Source organism: Lontra canadensis, unplaced genomic scaffold (genome assembly GCF_010015895.1).
Source record: "Lontra canadensis isolate GAN:19392208 unplaced genomic scaffold, GSC_riverotter_1.0 scaffold41, whole genome shotgun sequence".
NCBI lineage: Eukaryota > Metazoa > Chordata > Mammalia > Carnivora > Mustelidae > Lontra > Lontra canadensis.
Window position 1 is genome coordinate 16,868,510 of NW_022631035.1, and position 19,484 is coordinate 16,887,993.

Here is a 19,484-nt window from a genome sequence, read left to right on the forward strand (position 1 = left end):
CATGACCTGAGCCGAAGGCAGAGGCTTTAACCCACTGAGCCACCCAGGCGCCACTATTTTTTTTTTTTTTTAAGATTTTATTTATTTATTTAACAGAGAGAGATCACAAGTAGGTAGAGAGGCAGAGGGTGGCGGAGGGAGGGAAGCAGGCTCCCCGCTGAGCAGAGAGCCCAATGCGCGCTCCATCCCAGGACCCTGAGACCATGACCTGAGATGAAGGCAGAGGCTTAACCCACTGAGCCACCCAGGCACCCCTGCTTTTACTATTATTAATTCTAATTTTTATTATCCTCTATTCTGAAGACTCCAGTGAGGCAATGGTATAGTAGAAATATAGAGGTAAAAGAAGTAAGAGCGAATTTGGGGCATATTTTATTCAAATTCCGCCCTATTGTCTAAAATGAAACAATACTGGGGAATCATAAAGATTGTTAAAAACATTATCTTTATAAATAAACAATGAATTAAAATATAGAAAATAAAGGGTAAAGCAACAATTACGATTCACTCTTAAATTTGAAAATAGAGTTTTCCAGGCTCCACAAAAGTTAAATATAAACAACATTGATAATTTCTAGGACCTAGATAAACAAGCTTGCCTACAGAGAAAGCTTGAATCCACGCAGAACTTGAAATCAGAACCAGCTTCGGGCAGGTCAGTACCCTCGCCGGGTGCTTTTAGGCACATTTTCACATTTCAGTAGGTCTGGAAGCAGAAAGGTAAAAAGTCTTAGAGGCCGTAACTGGGCAAGCAGCAGTGGGCAAAGAGAAGCAAGGCTAAGGGATTAAAACATCTGAGGCCTTGCTACACAGCCAGACGCAAACGGCCAGCTGTGACAAGACTCTCAAAAGAAACCCTTAAGAAAGTCGCCAGCAGACAGGTGCTCTGCAGAAATAGAGAACACCGGCACCCGCAGCTCCCGCTCAAAATGGCGCCGTTGCCCCGCCCGCCCCTCGGCGGCCGCGGACCCGCGCGCGCCGTGCGGGGCGGGTGGGGGGGGGGACGCCGGGGACGCGTCCGGGCGCGCGCGCGGCCTCACGGTGGCTGCGCGCCTGCGCGAGGGAGGGCGGCGAGCGCGCGCGGGGGCGGGCTCTACTAAGCGCCCAGCTGCAGCGGCGGAGCCGGACGTGTCCGCGAAGATGGCGGGCCGGGTGAGTGCCGGCCCCGAACCTGCGGCTCGAGGCTGGGGCGCCGGGCTCGCGGTCACTCCGAGATCCTGACGGCCCCAGGGGAGGGGGCGTGAGTCCGAGCAGATGGGGGGGTTGGAGGGGGCGGCAAGCCAGAGAAGGGCTTGAGGGTGAGAAGTAGGAGCGGTGACGGGGGATTAGCCTTCCGCAGAAACTCCATCCCCCTAAGGAAGCTCGAGGGGAGGCGACCCCCTCACTACCCTGGGTCTCCTGGGTCTCCTTTAATTCTCCCTCTCTATCCCTTGGGGCTTGTTACCGCGTCCCCCAAACCAGCCACAGGATTGTGGCGGTCCCAGCCCGGTCGGATGGGCTCTGGGGGTTTCTCCGCACCCCCTTGCTAGGGCTTATTAGGTGCAGCCGCTGGAATGACTGCGGGGGATCCGTCTCCTGCGTTGGGGGTAGGCCTGTGGGAAGGATCATTAGGAACCCATTTCTGTTTCTTTTAAAGTGAAAGGTCTTGGGAAAGGGAGGAGGAGGTGCAAATGACTTTTAGTGTTAAACCCCAGCCATCTGGGGGACCTGTCACTGTCCAAACAGGCAGGAATGTCTTCAGCTGGGAATGGGGATGCTTTTGGGGTGTCGCGTTTTGTTTTTATGAATGACAGTCGCTTTGAATGCAGCAGTCTATGTTGTAGTTCCATGGTTTTAAATTTTACTTCCTCCTTTACCTCTTAAGATCGCAGTGTAGTATGGGTTTGGCAAGGGGAGATAGGGCTGGTTCTGTGCCGTACTGCAGTGTGCCTTGAGCTAAAAGCTCTCTGAGGGATGGATCCTGCCCAGAGATTACACTGGTCATAAACCTGGGGACATTAACTGCGTCACTAGGGGATAAGGATGTGCTTGACTGATTTATTTATACTGGAATATTTAAACAAGTTTGCGTGGATTTATGCTTGCATGCAGATGTCCTATCTAAACGGCCTATCTAAAAGAAAGTCATGAGATGATGGAGTAAGAAGAGACCTTAAAGGTCATTTAATTTGACTTCTTTTTCTTTCTATTCTCCATAGGCTCTCCTTTTATCAATGGCTTCTCCCTCTACCCATGCTTCAGATTCTCTTTTATCCCATCCAAGGAACCCCACTCCTGTGCGTTCACCTGTTCCCGCTTAACATACTTAAGCTTCTCCCATCTTAAGACGAACCCTCCCTCCACCCTCACAGCTATCTCCTTTCTTTTCCCATTTTTCAGCCAGATATTTCCATAGAGTTGTATACATTTATTGTCTTTTATATTTGCTTACCACCTACTCACCCCCCAGCCCACTGTGGTCTGATTTCTGGCCCTATCAGTCCACTGAAACGTGCTTCTAAACTTAATTGACATTTTTCATTCTTTGTCTGACTTGAGGTCTCCACAGCGTTTGGCATTGTTGATCATAGCCTCCTTCATGGTAAACGCTCTTTCCATGGCTTCTCTGCAGCCTTGCTCCTGTTTTTACTCATACCTCTCTTTTGCAGACTCACCCTCCTCTATGCTGTTATTCAATGCAGATATTCCTCAAGGCTCTCTTCTCCGTGATCTCTTCAGGCAGTCTCTTCTAAGCCTACAGCTTCAACTACCATCTATATGCCAGTGATTCTCAGTATTTTACTCCCAGTCCAGATCTGTCCTTTAAGTTCCAGATCAATATGTCAGAGTGCCAATTTAAAATCAAGGCACCTCAAACGCTACTGTTCACATCTAAACCCATGATCTTAGCCCACCTAGTTAGTACTTTCCTGTGAATGTCATCACCGTCCATAGGCTAGAAACCAGTGGGCGATGAGGAGGTGGGGTGGTGGTGTTCATGGTCATCCTTTATACTTCTCTCTCACCACATCCTCTGCCCCCCAGTAAAACTCATCACTGAGTTCTGTTCCACCCACCCCCACCCCTTCTCTAAAAGGGTATGATTAGGGCCAAAGAATGTGGAGTGGGCATTGCTGCTTTAAATTATACCCAAATAGGGGCACCTGGGTGGCTCAGTGGGTTAAAGCCTCTGCCCTCAGCTCCGTCATGATCCCAGGGAGCCTGCTTCCCTTCCTCTCTCTCTGCCTGCCTCTCTGCCTACTTGTGATATCTGTCTGTCAAATAAATAAATAAAATCTAAAAAAAAAAAAATTATACCCAAATAACCCACTGGACTACTGGTCACGTGGGTTCTGTCATTTTAATATCCTAAAAATCTTCAATCTGTCCACCTCTCTTCATCCTCATTTCTACCTCATTTCCCTAAACTACCATCATCTGTGGTTTGGACTACTTTGGGAATCTCACTAGAGGTCTCTTTACAGCATTTTCCACATTGATTGTTTCCTCTCATGCCTGTTGCTTTTTAAACCCCTACCTCAATAGTATCAGGTTACTTTTGGGAGATCAGTCCAAACTGGGCCTTTAAGGCCCTTTGTGGTTCTACTCCTGCTTCTCTCTACTCACACTGCCTTACTCCCTATGCTCAGGTTATATAAACCATTCAGTTCCTTGAACTTTAGTAGTTTTCTTACCACAAGGTCTTTGCACATACTGTTTCCTTTCTTTGTGATGTTCTGTTCCCAACCATTTACCTCCTACTCATGGATCACTCATCTATTCAAGGGAAGCCTGTTCTGATCCCACACAAGTCATGATCCTTTGTTAGATGCTCTTGAAGAGCTCCATTCCTTTCCGTAGAGATTTATCTGTTTGTCATTTTAAATTTATTGGAATGGTTATTTGCCTTTACTGTTTATCTTCCTTGAAAGAAGAGACCATGTTAGTTTTTCATTCATTGTCATCACTGTGTGCTTTGCACACTGCCTGGGGCGTAGGTGCTCAATACCTTTTTGTTTGAAATGAAACTAATCTAATTTCTGAATACTCTAGCAGTAGAGAGTGCATCACCATTAAAGCTATCCCATTTTAGTGGCATGTTTTTTATATGGTGTTCCATGTAGTTTTTAGCAGTTTAGAGTTACAAAGAACTAAACACAATTCCTTTTCCGTATGACAGGTTCTCATATATCTGAAGACACGTTACATATTTGCTCAGATTTTCTCTTTGCAAGTTAAACATCCCCAATTCCTGAAATAGTCTGTATTCCGAACTCTTCATCATTTAGGTTACCTTCCTTTTGAAACGCTGGTTTGCCAGTGTTTCTTCTAAAATGTGCCCCAAGTGGAACACAGTGATTCGTGGAGGACATACTGAACTCCTATTCTCTTAAGCTAGACTCTACCATCATTAACACAGGGTAAAATCGTATTTGCTTTTTTTCTGCAGTAAATCACACTCTTGGGTCATAATGAGCTTGCAGTCCATTAAAACTCTCATATTCTTTTAAAATTGGCTCCCCTACCCCGTTCTATGTATTGTGCAATTGTTTTATTGAACCTAAGTACAAAGCCTTACATTTATCCCCTTTACAGTCCTCGTTTTTTTTAGGTCAGGGCCCATCTACTACTTGTTCAAGGTCTTTCTGATTCTTGATTCTTTCATGTTATGCAACATAGTAGCTCTCTCTGCCAATTTTGTTTTCATCTGTAGGTTTAAAATAATGACTTCTGTGTCTACATTCAAGTCATTATTAAAAAGGAGACTAAGATGGGTCAGAAATAGCCCTTGAGCATGCTGTTAGAGACCTTTCTCTAGACTGATACACATCAATATACTTGGGGTACCATTACTTAAATACAAACATATCTCATCTAATCCTGACAAAACCTTCCTGCAAGCTAGGTAGTATTAATATTGTTTTTCTCAGAGATAGGGGCTCATTAATTTGCCAGGTTTACAACTAACAAGAAGCAGCGTTAGGATATGAATTCAGCTCCGTTTGCTACTTATTACCTGCTTCACCAACTTAATTGCAAGGGTCTAGAAAAGAGTAGATTGACCTTACTTAGAGCTTTTGGAGGTTGATGTCAAAGTTTAATTTTCAAAAACGACCTTCTGTCTTTTGGAAACTCTGAGCACCTTTGGCCCATCCTTGATTGTCTTATTTCTTCTGATAACCATAATTTCCTAGTAACTGCTTATTTAACAAATAGAGTTAGCCTTGTGATGCTTTTAAAATAAATTCTGAATTTCCTTTTTTGGAAGAAAAGCTATTTTGAATTATTATTGCTTTTGGTTACTTTAATTTTGGCATTCTGACACCTTGTAAATGGTATTTATATTCAGTATGTAATTGAAGGTTTTTTTTCCCCCTGTATCATTATATCACATGTATCACTGGTAGCATTAGTAACCTGTATATCTTGTCCTTTGCTTTTTCTGGGCAAAAGAGAGCATCATGTTTAGTTCATCTAGGAAATTGGCTGAAGAATAAAATGTGTGATATTATTCAGTAAATAACATCTAGGTCATTAGAACTTGATTAATCCTTAAAATTTCTTGAAGCTTATAATCTGAAAAAGCAAAGAACATGAAAGAAAATAATTTTTGTCATTATCTTCTTTAGTGTATATACTGTATGAGAAAAAATATGGGATTATAAGTTGGATACATTTTATAATAAATGATGAATTGATTTAAAGGTACTTGATTCCCTTTGGCCTTTCAAAAAGATTGAAATAGGTACTAAGTGCTCTTGGCTGTTTTAAATTTTTGCTGGTAATAAAACATATTCTCTAGTTCTAATTCTTATTATTTATATAAATACAGACTCTTAGTTATATAGGAACTCCCCATACAGATGGCTGCTTTTGCCCCAGGCCTCCACACTATCAGAACTCTTAGGCTACAGCGTCTCTGAAATCATAGAATCAGAAGTAGAGGAAAGAAAGAATCTGAAATACAGCCTTAAATGTTTAGGAGAGCTGATTCTAAGTATGGAGAGGCTCCTTAGCAAAGCTGCTCTGTTTGGTGTTGCTTCTTGGCCCCTTCTACCACCATCACCACCACCACCACCTGGTTACTGAAAAGAAAAGAAGAGAGGCTTTCCATATTGCCTGAACTTTTTTGTACTGTATCTTTTAAAATTGCCCAGAGATGGGGCGCCTGGGTGGCTCAGTGGGTTAAGCCTCTGGCTTTGGCTCGGGTCATGATCTCGGGGTCCTGGGATCGAGCCCCGCATTGGGCTCTCTCCTCAGCGGGGAGTCTGCTTCTCTCTCTCTCTCTCCCTCTGCCTTTCCCCACTGCTCACTCTCTCTCTCTCTCAAATAAATAAAATCTCTTAAAAAATTTAAAAAAGGAGAGATGTTAGAGGTAAAATTTACCTAATCTCACATTTTGAGGAGGGCAGGCTAGTAAATTTCATATCAGTTAGTATATTGATGAAACTTTTGTAGCCTAATGTAGAAACCTAGCCATTTACGTATGTATGTACGTATGTATGTATGTATTTTTGAAGATTTTATTTATTTTAGAGACAGCGTGAGTGGGGAGGGACTGAGGGGGAGAGAGAAGAAGAGGGAGAGAGAGAATCTGAAGCACACTTCTGCTGAGTGCGGAGCCTGACGTGGGGCTCTAGCCATGACCTGGAGATCATGACCTGAGCCAAAACCAAGTCTGACGCTCAAATGACTGAGCCATCCACATACCCCAATAAGCCGAGCCTTTTGTAATATTTTGTGGGTGAATGGCATCTTTACCAAATAATTGACCTTCGGGTAGTTTTGGAATACAAGTTCTGAATGGGGATGGCTTATGTGCAATACCACGAGTCCAAACAAACAATTCAGAATGTTTTGTAGTCTTGTTTCCTGAGGTCAAGAGTTCTGCTATCCAAAGCATATCAGCCTTCCGCCATGTTTGTGCATGTTACTTTAGTGGAGATTTCAAAAAGTATTTTGAAATGCAGTATGTTTTAGAAACTAAAATTGAACTCTTTATAACACTACTAAATAGCTTCTTTTAGAAACAAAAGGAATTTATGCTTAAAATGGATGTATTCCTTTTTTCAAGTATTTAAAACAAGGTGCAAAGGTATAAGGTGGAAGTATACTGTTGGGGATGCCTGGGTGGCTCAGTCAGTTAAGTCTGCCTCTGGCTCAGGTCATGATCCCAGGGTCCTAAGATCAAGTTCCACTTCGGGCTCCTTGCTCAGCAGGGAGCCTGATTCTCCTTCTGCCTTCTGCTACCCCTGCTTGTGCTTTCTCTCTGACGAATAAATAAAATCTTGAAAAAAAAAGGAAAGTATACTATTTTATTCTTGAAAATTCTTGAATCGGCAGAACCGTGAACCCTTGGAAACACCTGCACTGGCAATATACTAGACACTTGCTCTAGTGCAGTTCTTAAGGGTCCATACTCTGGGTGTGGCATCTTTGGTTAAGAATCTCGTAATGAGATCCTTTCTCACAATTCAATATTAATACCCCTGAATGGACTCTAAGGCTTACATTGGGTTGTTTTCAGTTTCTTAGTGATTTTTTTACAAGATTCTGTTTATTTGGGGCACCTGGGTGGCTCAGTGGGTAGAGCCTCTGCCTTCGGCTCAGGTCATGATCCGAGGATCCTGGGATCAAGCCCCACATCAGGCTCTCTGCTCAGTGGCGAGTCTGCTTCCCCCTGCCTCTCTGCCTGCTTGTGATCTCTGCCTGTCAAATAAGTAAAAATAAAATCTTTAAAAAAAGAAAAGATTCTCTTTATTTATTTGACAGGCAGAGATCACAAGCAGGCAGAGAGGCAGGCAGAGAGAGAGGGGGAAGCAGGCTTCCCACTGAGCAGAGACTCCGATGTGGGGCTCGATCCCAGGAACCTGAGATCATGACCTACCCGAAGGCAGAGGCTTAACCCACTGAGCCACCCAGGCACCCCAGTTTCTTAGTGATTTAATCTCATAATTTCCAACTTAAATTTTATGATGGAAACTATTCCTTGCTTGACTGTATATCTAGAAGCTCTGTGCATTTAAGCAAGTATAAATTATATACACTTCAAGAGGTTTCAAACATGGGACACCTGGCTGGCTCACTCAGAAGAGCATGCAACTTTTGATCTTGGGGTTGTGAGTTCAAGCCCCACATTGGGTATAGAAATTACTTAAAAAAAAAAAAAAAAAGAAAAAGAAAAAAAAATCTTTAAAGATTTAGAGCATGCTGAAAAGTACAGCAAATAGCATAACATATATCCATATGTTCACCACCCAGATTTAAATGTTAACATATTGTGATATTTGTTTCAGAACTTTAATTTTTAGAAATAAAACATTACAGATCCAATTCAATCTCTTTTGTATCTCCTTTTGATTTCACTAACCTTTCCCAGAAATAACCACTATTCTAAAGTTGGTATAGATCCTTTCTGTTCACATTTACATATGTTTGTGCCCATAAGTAATATATTGTTTTGTGGGTTTTAAAAATATATATAGGGGCGCCTGGGTGGCTCAGTGGGTTAAGCCTCTGCCTTCGGCTCAGGTCATGATCCCAGGGTCCTGGGATTGAGCCCCACATGGGGCTCTCTGCTCAGCGGGGAGCCTGCTTCCCCACCCTCCCACCCCACCCCCCGCTCTCTGCCTATTTGTGATCTCTCTCTCCCTATCAAATAAATAAAATCTCTAAAAAAACACCCAAACATAAAAATACATATAGTGATGTCATATTGTATATTTCCATCTGCAAACTGCATTTTTAAAAAAAGATTTACTTATTTATTTATTTGTCAGAGAGAGAGAGAGAGAGTGCGAGCGCTCGAGCACAACCAGGCAGAGTGGGAGGCAGAGGGGGAGAGAGAGAAGCAGGCTCCCTGCCAAGAAAGGAGCCCCATGGGGGACTCGATCCCAGGATCCTGGGATCGTGACCTGAGCCGAAGGCAGCGGCTTAACCACTGAGCCACCCAGGCATCCCGCAAACTGCATTTTTAAAATTTAAAATGACATTTGAAATTTAGTCATGTTGATAGAGAGCCAGTTAATTCTGTTTAACTACTGTATAGTATCCTATTTTGTGCCTATACCACAATTATCTGTTCTCTTATCTTAGGATAATTTAAGTGGCTTCCAATTTTACTTTTTATGGTGTACACATTTGTCTATATGTCTCCTTACATACACATGTAAGAGTTTCTTAAAGATGTATGTCTAGAAACGTAGCATGTATCTTGTGTAGAATCGCTACATAGAATTGCTGGGTGATGAGTTACCTTTGTCTTTACCTAGTTACACCAGTTTGCACTCTTGCCAGCAGTATTTGAGTGTGTGTTACTCATGTCCTTTTGAGTACTGAACATGGCAGATATTTTAGTTTTTACAATATGATAGGTATAAACAATCTTACTGTTTAAATTTGCGTTTTTGTGGGGGCTCTGGGTGGCTCAGGCAGTTAAGTGTCTGCCTTCCACTGAGGTCATGATCTCAGGGTCCTAGGATTGAGCCGGGCATCCGGCTCCTGGCTCAGCGGGAAGCCTGCTTCTCTCTCTCCCTCTGCCCCTCCTCCCCCTCGTGCTTTTTCCCTCTCTAATAAAAAAATAAAATCATTAAAAAAATAAATTTGTGGTTTTTTCCTAATTACTAGTGAGATTGAGCTATTTTCTTGTTGGTCTTTGGGATATTCTCTTCTTTGAATCCCCTTTGTATAACCTTTACCTGTTTTTACCTTTTGGCTGTTAGTATTTTTTAAGAAATTGATTTTTAGAGTTTTCCTTTTGGGAGGGATAAGGTATGCTTTGGAACCTTAATTCTTACGTAGTCGTAAATAGCTTCTCCCAGACAGTGGTGATCTTTTCATGTTTATAGAGTTTTAGACTTAAATTTCATTATAGCTTATAATTATGCATTTTTTTTACCTTTATGATTATTGTGTTTGCGTGCTTTAAGAGAAATCTTTTTTTTTTTTTAAGATTTATTTATTTATTTGAGAGAGAGAGAGAGAGAGAGCATGATGGGGGCAGAGGGAGAGGGAGAGAAAGAATCCTGAAGCAGATTTCCCACTGTGTGTGGAGCCCAATGCAGTGCTTGATCCCAGGACCCTGAGATCATGACCTGAGCTGAAAACAAGAGTCAGCTGCCCAACCAACTGAGCCACCCATGTGCCCCAAAAGAAATCTTTTTTTAATTTATTTGACAGAGACATACACAGCGAGAGAGGGAACACAGGCCGGGGCATGGGAGAGGGAGAAGCAGGCTCCCCCCTCCCCAAAGCAGGGAGCCCATAGTGGGGCTGGATGCAGGGCTGGATGTGGGGCTGGATCCAGGACCCCGGGATCATGACCTGAGCCGAAGGCAGAGGCTTTAACCCACTGAGCCACCCAGGCACCCCAGGACCTCAGATTCTTAATGACTGAGCTACCCAGGTGCCCCCCTCCTGCCCCAAAAGAAATCTTTACCTACCTTCAAGTTAAAAAGATTTTCATCTTAAAGGTTTAAAAGTTTGGTTTTTACAATTTGGTGTTTAATTCATCTGGAATTTATTTTTGTGTTTGGTGTGAATTGGGAAGCTAATTTTATCTTTTCCTTATGTATAATAGCCAGTTGTCCCAATATCATTTATTGAGTCCATCTTTTTTTTCCACTGATTTTTTTTTTAAAGATTTTATTTGTTTATTTGACAGATAGAGATCACAAGTAGGCAGAGAGGCAGGCAGAGAGAGAGAGAGAGGAAACAGGCTTCCGGCTGAGCGGAGAGCCTGATATGTGGCTCGATCCCAGGACCCTGGGATCATGACCTGAGCTGAAGGCAGAGGCTTTAACCACTGAGCCACCCAGGTCCTCCTTTTGCACTGATTTTTGATGCTATCTCTGTTTTATAACCATCCTAAGTCTGGACTCAATTGTGGTTTATATTCTGTTTGCCTATATGTGCACCAATGCCACTGTTTTTTTTTGTTTTGTTTTGTTTTGTTTTGTTTAAAGATTTTATTTATTTATTTGACAGACAGACACAGCAAGAGAGGGAACACAGCAGGGGGAGTGGGAGAGAGAGAAGCAGGCTTCTTCCCACGGTGCAGAGCCGGATGTGGGGCTCGATCCCAGGATCCTGAGATCATGACCTGAGCAGAAGGCAGACACTTAACGACTGAGCCACCCAGGCGCCCCCAATGCCACTGTTTTAATTAAAGTAGCTTTAATATTATATTAAATGTATATCATTTTATATATTTTATAATAATTGTATTATTTGATGTTATATATATTGTATGATAGCTTTAAAATTATTCTTGCTATATGCTAAAATTATTCTTAGCCCCTCCTTATTTTTCTTTATTTGGCATTTCTTGACCCTTTTCCATATGAAAGTAATCTTTCCTCTATTAAAAAAATCTTTAAATTTAAATTAATCTTTATTGGGGTGCCTGGCTGGCTTGGTCAGTAGAGCATCCAACTCAGTCTCAGGGTCATGAGTTCAAGCCCTGTGTTGGGTGTTGAGATTACTTAAAAAATCTTTAGGAAAAAAATTATCTTTATTGCTGTTGATTTTGACCTACATTTTCCTGCATGTTTTACAAGAGCAGATAAAAGATTACGCTACAAAGCTGATTTTCTTTTCTTTCTTTCTTTTTTTTTTTTTTTGATGTTAAGCCAGAATGTACTAATAATTTATCACGACTTTGTGCTGTATGGATTTGAAATCAAATGAATTAGTATCAGCTGTTTGTGAGTAATGCCCGGGGGGGGGGGGGGGGGGGGAGGATTTTGGTCCTTTGCTAAATTCAGAATGAAGTGCTAAAGTTCTCACGTGTTTTGCACTAGCCATATAGATCTTTACTAATGGAGAAAATGGGAAAGTTATTAAAGTAAGAAATAAGTTGTCATTTTTGAAATCCAACATTCACTTATTTTTAAAATCCCTAAATAATAAAAGAATATTTTAGGGTTTTGCTGGTGGAATATCTTAATACTGTAAAATGTTTTTAGTGTTATGTGCATATGAACATTTTCTTACTTGATTGAAAGCAATGAAAATAGCAATTATCACTAATTCTGGGTCTTCCAAAAAACATCAGTGTGGGGGGAATTAAAAACATTTAGTTATCCTAGTTACTTTTCTCCTGCGGAATAATATTGACAACATTTTGTGAGATAATAGAGGACGTGGTTCTCATGTGTGGAACAGAGCCTTTTCCATGAAGTATTACTTGGTGAATGATTGTTGAGTGAATGGATGAACATTTATTTCTAAATACCTTAATAAATCATCATTTTAGACAGTGTAGTTTGAATTTTAATGTTACATTCTCTGCCAAGCTATTGGCTACTGATCTGATTTATTCTGTTATTCAGATCATTAATAATATGGCATAGATCTAACTTTAAACAGCTGCTGGATTTCATGCTAGTCTTTTTTCTCCATGTGCTGATATTGAGTCTGATTATTGTTTTTTATATATAAAACCTTCTAATCAATTTACTACTTATCAAGCACAAAATAAACTTAACTGTATTTATCATGTTAAATGATGAAATGGCCTAAGGGCATTATTGAAGCCTCTTTCCCACATTTCTGTTGTAGAAAGAAAGGAACCTATAGGTATTTCTGTTTTTATGAAGTTTATTTCTCCTTACTGAGTACAGTGATTCTCTCTCTCTTTTTTTTTTTTTAATACAGTGATTCTTAAAGGGGAATCTGCAGACCAGCTAATACAGTATCTCTGGAGAACCTATTAGAAATGCAAATTTTCAGGCTCCACCCCAGTCTGATTAAATTAGAAACTCTCCTGGGGCCCCCTGCAATCTCCTTTAACATATTCTCCAAGTGATTCTGATAGATGCTAAAGTTAAGAACCAATGACTTGGTATATTTTGCTCTCCAATTTAGTTCCTTAACAAATTGCTGAAGATATTTTTCCCATATTTCTCTCCAAATGTATATTCAGCCTTGTCATTTCGAGATTTCAGGATTGTTTTCTTTTCTTCCCTTTAATACCTTAAACTGTATCCAATTTTCAAACATTTAAGAAAGCATAGTTATTTCCTACAGTATAGTGAATTTGGTATTCTAAGTGATCTTCCTATAGAAACAATTTAAAATGCTAGATGGCACTGCAACTATAGTTAAAAATAATATATTGTATACTTGAAATTTGCTGAGAGTAGATCTTAAATGTTCTTTACCACACACAGAGAAAATGGTAACTATGTGAGCTGCTGGATATATTAATTAGCTTGATTGTGGTTATCGTTATACAGAGTATATGTATATCAAAACACTACATTGTACAAATTAGGCAAAATTCCCTAAAGCTGAACATATATGTGTATGCTATGACCCAGCAATTCTCCTGGAGGCTGTGTGTATATGGGCGTGTATATCCAATAGACATGCATGCATATATTATTCAAAAGACATGTACAAACATGCTAATAGCTGCAGTATTCATAATTAAAAACTAGAGACAACTCAGATAAATAATGGTGGCATATTCATATAATTATATACTATAAAAAGCAATGAAAATGAATGAACTAGTGCTGCATGCAACAGTGGATGAGTTTCATAATCAAAACATTGGGGGATAGGGCACCTGGGTGGCTCAGTTGTTTAAGCAACTGCCTTCGTCTCAGGTCATGATCCTGGAGTCCCGGGATTGAGTCCCATGTCAGGCTCTCTGCTCAGCCGGGAGACTGCTTCTCCCTCTGACCTCTCCCCTCTCATGTTGTCTCATTCTCTCTCTCAAATAAATAAATAAAATCTTTTTTTAAAAAATTGAGGGATAGAAGTCAGACACAAAATTGTACTACTGTACAATTCTGTTTATGTAAAGTTTCAAAAATAGACAAAACTATGTTTCTGGTGATGGAAGCAAGATACTGGTTATCTGGGGCACCTGGGTAGCTCAGTGGGTAAAGCCTCTGCCTTCGGCTCAGGTCATGATCTTAGGGTCCTGGGATTGAGCCCCACAAAGGGCTCTCTGCTCAGCAGGGAGCCTGCTTCCCCCTCTTTCCCTGCCTGCTGCTCTGCCTGCTTGTGCTCTCTTTCTCTCTCTCTCTGTCAAATAAATAAATAAAATATTTTAAAAAAAGATATTGGTTATCTGTAGTTGGGGGTGAAGGGCTAGTAACTAGGAGGGGGAAGTATGGGAGGCTGGTCACATTCTCTTTCTTGAACTCAGTGTGTTCACTTTTTAGAAATTCATTGAGCCAAATACTTTAACGTACGTACTCTTCTGTAGGAATGTTTTTCTTCAATAAAATTTGATTTAAAGAAATGGTAGTTCTTTTTCTTAAACTGGGGTGAGGCTCTAGGCCTTCTACTTTTGTTCTGATTACCTCTCCAAAGATTCTTCTCTTCCTCTTCACCCTTCAAAAGAACATAGGTGCTAAACTTTCATCAAGATGTTGGGAAATAAAAAGAGAGCTTCACAAACATTGTTTTCATTTCTTTAACATTTAGAGATAACTTTTTAGAGTAAGAGCACTAAGTTACTGAATAAGAATATCTTAAACTAAATGGTATTTTACAGTTTTGAAAACACCTTCACAGATCTTTTCTTGATAGATCGTCAGAGCAACCTTGAGTTAGCACTCTGTAAATTCAGTTCAGCAAGCAAAATTCGACAGAATAATCCACAGCCCACATTATACTTACTGGTAAAAACTGAAAGCTTTCCCTTTTAGGATCAGGAACGAGATAAGGATGCCTGCTCTTGCTACTTATATTCAATGTGATATTGGAGGTTCTAGGTAGGCAGTTAAGTTAAGATAAAGAAAAAAAAAGTTTGCAAAGAAAGAATTCAATTTACAGATGACATGGTCTTGTATATAGGAAACCCTAAAGAATTTACAAAAAACGAATCCAGCAAAGTTGCTGGATACAAGATCAATATACAAAAATCAGTTGCATTTCTATACACTAGCAATGAACAATCTGAAAATGAAATTGAGGGAAAAAATCCATTCACAATAACATCAAAAAGAATATAATACTTATGAATAAATTCAACCAAGTACAAGACTTTTACACTAAAATCTATAAAACATATTGAAAGAGATTGAAGATCTAAATAAATGGAAAGACATCTTGTGTTCATGGATTGAAAGACTTAATATTATTAATATAGCAATACTCCCCAAATTGATCTATAAATTCAGTGTATCCCTGTCAAAATTCCAATGCCTTTTTTCCAGAAATGGATAAGCTGCTCCTAAAATTCACATGGAGTTGCAAAGTCATTGAATCCACAACAACTGGATAAAGTAGAACAAAGTTGAAGGACACACACTTGACTTCAAAACTTACTATAGGGGCACCTGGGTGGCTCAGTGGGTTAAAGCCTCTGCTTTCGGCTCAGGTCATGATCCCAGAGTCCTGGGATCAAGCCCCACGTTGGGCTCTCTGCTCAGCAGGGAGCCTGCTTACCCCCCCCCACCCCCGCCTGCCTCTCTGCCTACTTGTGATCTCTCTCTGTCAAATAAATAAATAAAATCTTTAAAAAAAAATTACTACAAAGCAATAATAATGAAGATGATGTGAAGATGGCATAAGGATAGTGTTATAAACCAGTGGAATAGAATTGAAAGTCCAGAAGTAAACCCATAAATTTGTAGTCAGTTAAGTTTTAACAAGCATGCCAAGACCATTCAATGGGGAAATAATAGTCTTTTTAGCAAATGATGCTGGGACAACTGGATATCTTCATGCAAAAGAATAAATTTGGACCCCTACCTCACACCACATACAAAAAAATTAACTCAGAATCAAAGATCTATATAAAATTCTTAGGAGGAAACATTGGGAAAAATCTGCATGACTTTGGATTAAACAGTAATTTTCTTTTAGCCATGACAAAAGTGTAAAAAAATAGCTAAGTTGGACTTCATCAAAATTTAAAACTTATGCATCAAAGACAACTATCAAAAAAGTGAAAAGACAATCCACAGAATGGGAGAGAATATTTGCAAATCATATATCTGATAAGGGTCTAGTATCCAGAATATATAAAGAACTCTTGCAACTCAACGTTAAAAGACAACTCAATTTATAAACAGCCAATGGAAAAATAAAAATCAGCAAAGGATTAGAATAGACATCTTTACTAAACAGGTGTGCAAATGACCAGAAGCATGTGAAGAGACGCTCAACATCATGGTCATTAGGGAAATGCAAATTAAAGCCACAGTGAGGGGCCCCTGGGTGACTCAGTGGGTTAAGTGCCTGACTCCATCTCGGCTGAGGTGTTGATCTCAGGGTAGTGCCTTTAAGCCCTGCCTTAGCTCCACGCCCAGCATTAAGAAAAACAAAACAAACTGCAATGAGGTACCACTTCACATCCATTAGGCTTTGTGAGTTAAAAAAAAAAGAAGTGTGGGTGCACATGTAGGGAAATTGGAACCCTTAGCCTCTGCTGGTGAGAATGTAAACTACTGCTGTCATCGTGGAGAACAGTTTGGCAGTTGTTCAAAAAGTTAAACAGAATGACTCAGGAATTTTACTCCTAGGTATATGACCAAGTGAGTTGAAAGTACATTTATACATAAACTTGTTAGTTGGATGTTCATAGCATTGTTCATAGTAGCCAAGAAGTGGAATTAACCCAGTGTCCACCAGGTGATGAACAAATGCTGTCTATTCATACAGTGTGAATGATCTGGTCACTTGCTGCAATATAGAAAATCTTGAAGACATTATACTAAGTGAAAGAAGACACATGAAGATGACATATTTTATGATTTTGTTAATATGAAATGTCTAGAATAGGCAAATCCACAGAGTTAAACTAGTGGTTATCATAGGGTGAAGGAATAGGAGAATTGGGACTAACGACTAATAAGTACAGGATTTCTTTTTGGAGTTTGCTGGAAATGTTCTGGAAATGTTAGTGGCGATGATTGCACAACATAGTGAATATAGTAAAAACCACTGAAGTGTACACTTCAAAATGATGAATTGTATGTTATATGAAATTATCTTAGTCTCTTTGGGCTGCTATAATAAAATGCCAGAGACTGGGGTACTTTAAGTAACAAATTTATTTCTCACAGTTGTGGAGGCTGGAAGTCCAAGATCAGGGTGTCAGCAGGTGATGAAATAGAACTATATTATGTGGTTGAATTATATTGGAGGTGCCTATAAGATGAAAATATGCAATCTCCAGGTTATTCACCATAAAATTAGAATTTTTTTCTCTTCTATGTATGCAGTTTTCCGAATGAATCCTATTAAAAGATCATTTAGAGAAAAATAATTTTTCTTGTGAGAAACAAAAGCAGTAACTAGAGTGAGGCAGATACAGTTGACCTTTGAAGAACACAGGGGTTAGGGACATTGACAGTTGAAATTCCACTTAGAATTTTTGACTCCCCAAAGTCTTAACTACTAATAGTCTGTTACCAGAAGCCTTACTGATAAATGGTTGAATAACACTTATTTTGTATGCTCTGTGTATTATATACTGTATTCTTAATGAATTATGCTGGAGAAAAAAATGTTAAGAAAATCATAAGGGGGGCACCTGGCTGGCTCAGTTGGTAGAACATGTGATTCTAGATCTTGGGGTTGTGAATTTGAGCCCTATGTTGGGCATAGAGTTTACTTGATTATAAGAAATATATATATAGGGGCACCTGGGTGGCTCAGTGGGTTAAAGCCACTGCCTTCAGGTCAGGTCATGATCCCAGGGTCCTGGGATTGAGCCCCATATCAGGCTCTCTGCTCAGCAGGGAGCCTTCTTCCCTTCCTCTCTCTCTGACTGCCTCTCTGCCTACTTGTGATCTCTGTCAAAAAATAAATAAAAATCTTTAAATGTATGTATATATGTATATATATATATATATAGAAAAAATCATAAGGAAGAGAAAATACATTCATAATAGTGTAATGTATTAAAAGCCGCATAGAAGTAAAGTTCAAACCCATGTAGTTCAAGGGGTCAACTGTAATGTTAGATTTTGGTAATAAGAAAGAATTGTGGGCTGGGATGCTTGCAGGTATGTAAAGCTCTTAAAACGGCGCCTGACTCATAATCAAGTTCCCCAAACATGTTATCTATTGTTATTAACACTCTTCCCACACCACCACCAAATGGCTGGTCAGTTGTCTCAACACCGGTATTGAATAGTTCCTCCCCACTCCCCCATTCTCAGTCTTGTATATTAAATTCTCATGTACATCTAATCCTGTTTCTGGGTTGGTGGTTCTACTCCATGAACTGTTTGTTTTTGTACCGGTACCATCTAGCTTTAATTACTGTGTATAGCATGTTTTGATGTCCAGTAGGGCCAGTTTCCCTCGTTCTTCCTGAACGTTTTCTTGGCTACTTCAACAAATTGAAAAAAATTCCCTCCCATTTCCTCTACTGTATTTTACTTGGCACTTGCAGTTTAGATTGAATTTATGAACGATCCATTGGGATTCTGCTTATAGTTACATTACATTTATAGGTTAATTTGGAGTTCATGATACCCTTACAGTATTGAGTCATTGCATACAGTAACATCATATTTCTCTAAGTTTATATGGATATTCTCTTATGTATTTCCATGGGTTTTCTTTATGAGAGTCTTCGGCATTTTTGCTAAGCTTTTTTCTAGTACTTTAAACACTTTTTTCTGTTGTACTTGGAACCTGTTGTGTATTTCCTATTTATAGCAGTTTCTGATTTTATGTGTTTATCTGCTTAGATAGGCATAAATTTTCTTCAACTTTGTAGGTATATTTCTCCAGAAATTTTTAAATTTAACAAATACTTGGGATGCCTGGGTGGCTCAGTAGGTCAAGCAGCTGCCTTTGGCTCAGGTCATCATCCCAGGGTCCTGTGATCTAGTCCCACAATGGGCTCCTTGCTGCACAGGAAGCCTGCTTTTCCCTCTGACCACAGCTCCCCCTGCTTGTGCTGGCTCTCTGTTTCTCTCTCCCTTTCTCTCTGACAAATAAATAAAATCTTAAAAAAAAAAAAAACCATAAATTAAATTCAACAAAACTTATTGAGTCTCTCTCTCTTTTTTTTTAAGAGATTTATTTATTTATTTATTTATTTGACAGAGAGAGAGATCACAAGTAGGCAGAGAGGCAGTCAGAGAGAGAGGAGGAAGCAGGCTCCCTGCTGAGCAGAGAGCCTGATGCGGGCCTTAATCCCAGGACCCTGGGACCATGACCTGAGCCAAAGGCAGAGGCTTCAACCCACTGAGCCACCCAGGCGCCCTTGAGTCTCTTTTTGAGTCTCTCTCATGTGCTAGGTAAGTATTGTTCCAGGTTCTTCTCCACATTTTTAAGTAATTTATTTTAAGGCATTGATGAACTTTTTCAGATTAATGCAGCCTTGGAGAGGAAATTATTCACAGTGCCAAGGACTCTGTCAACTGACTATGATTTAGTGCTCATTTTGATGCTACCAATATAACCTGCCCAATATAAATAAATCTTGAACTCTAAGTATCAAATGGTTCTATGTTTCAGACCATATTTTATAGCTTCTTACTAAGTTCGCTAGAAGTGTTTTTTCTTTATTTACAAAAATC

At 39.9% G+C, this 19,484-nt stretch overlaps 1 protein-coding gene across 1 annotated transcript in view; it reads left to right on the forward strand.

The window, feature by feature from the left end:
* The first annotated feature begins 1,046 nt into the window (after positions 1–1,046).
* The window catches only part of NSF (N-ethylmaleimide sensitive factor, vesicle fusing ATPase), a 147,793-nt gene continuing 129,355 nt past the window's right edge, over positions 1,047–19,484 (forward strand). Inside the window, exon 1 of the mRNA XM_032870954.1 lies at positions 1,047–1,152. Coding sequence (XP_032726845.1) covers positions 1,141–1,152 — 12 coding nt within the window. The 5' untranslated portion in view covers positions 1,047–1,140. The remainder of the gene's footprint in view (positions 1,153–19,484) is intronic.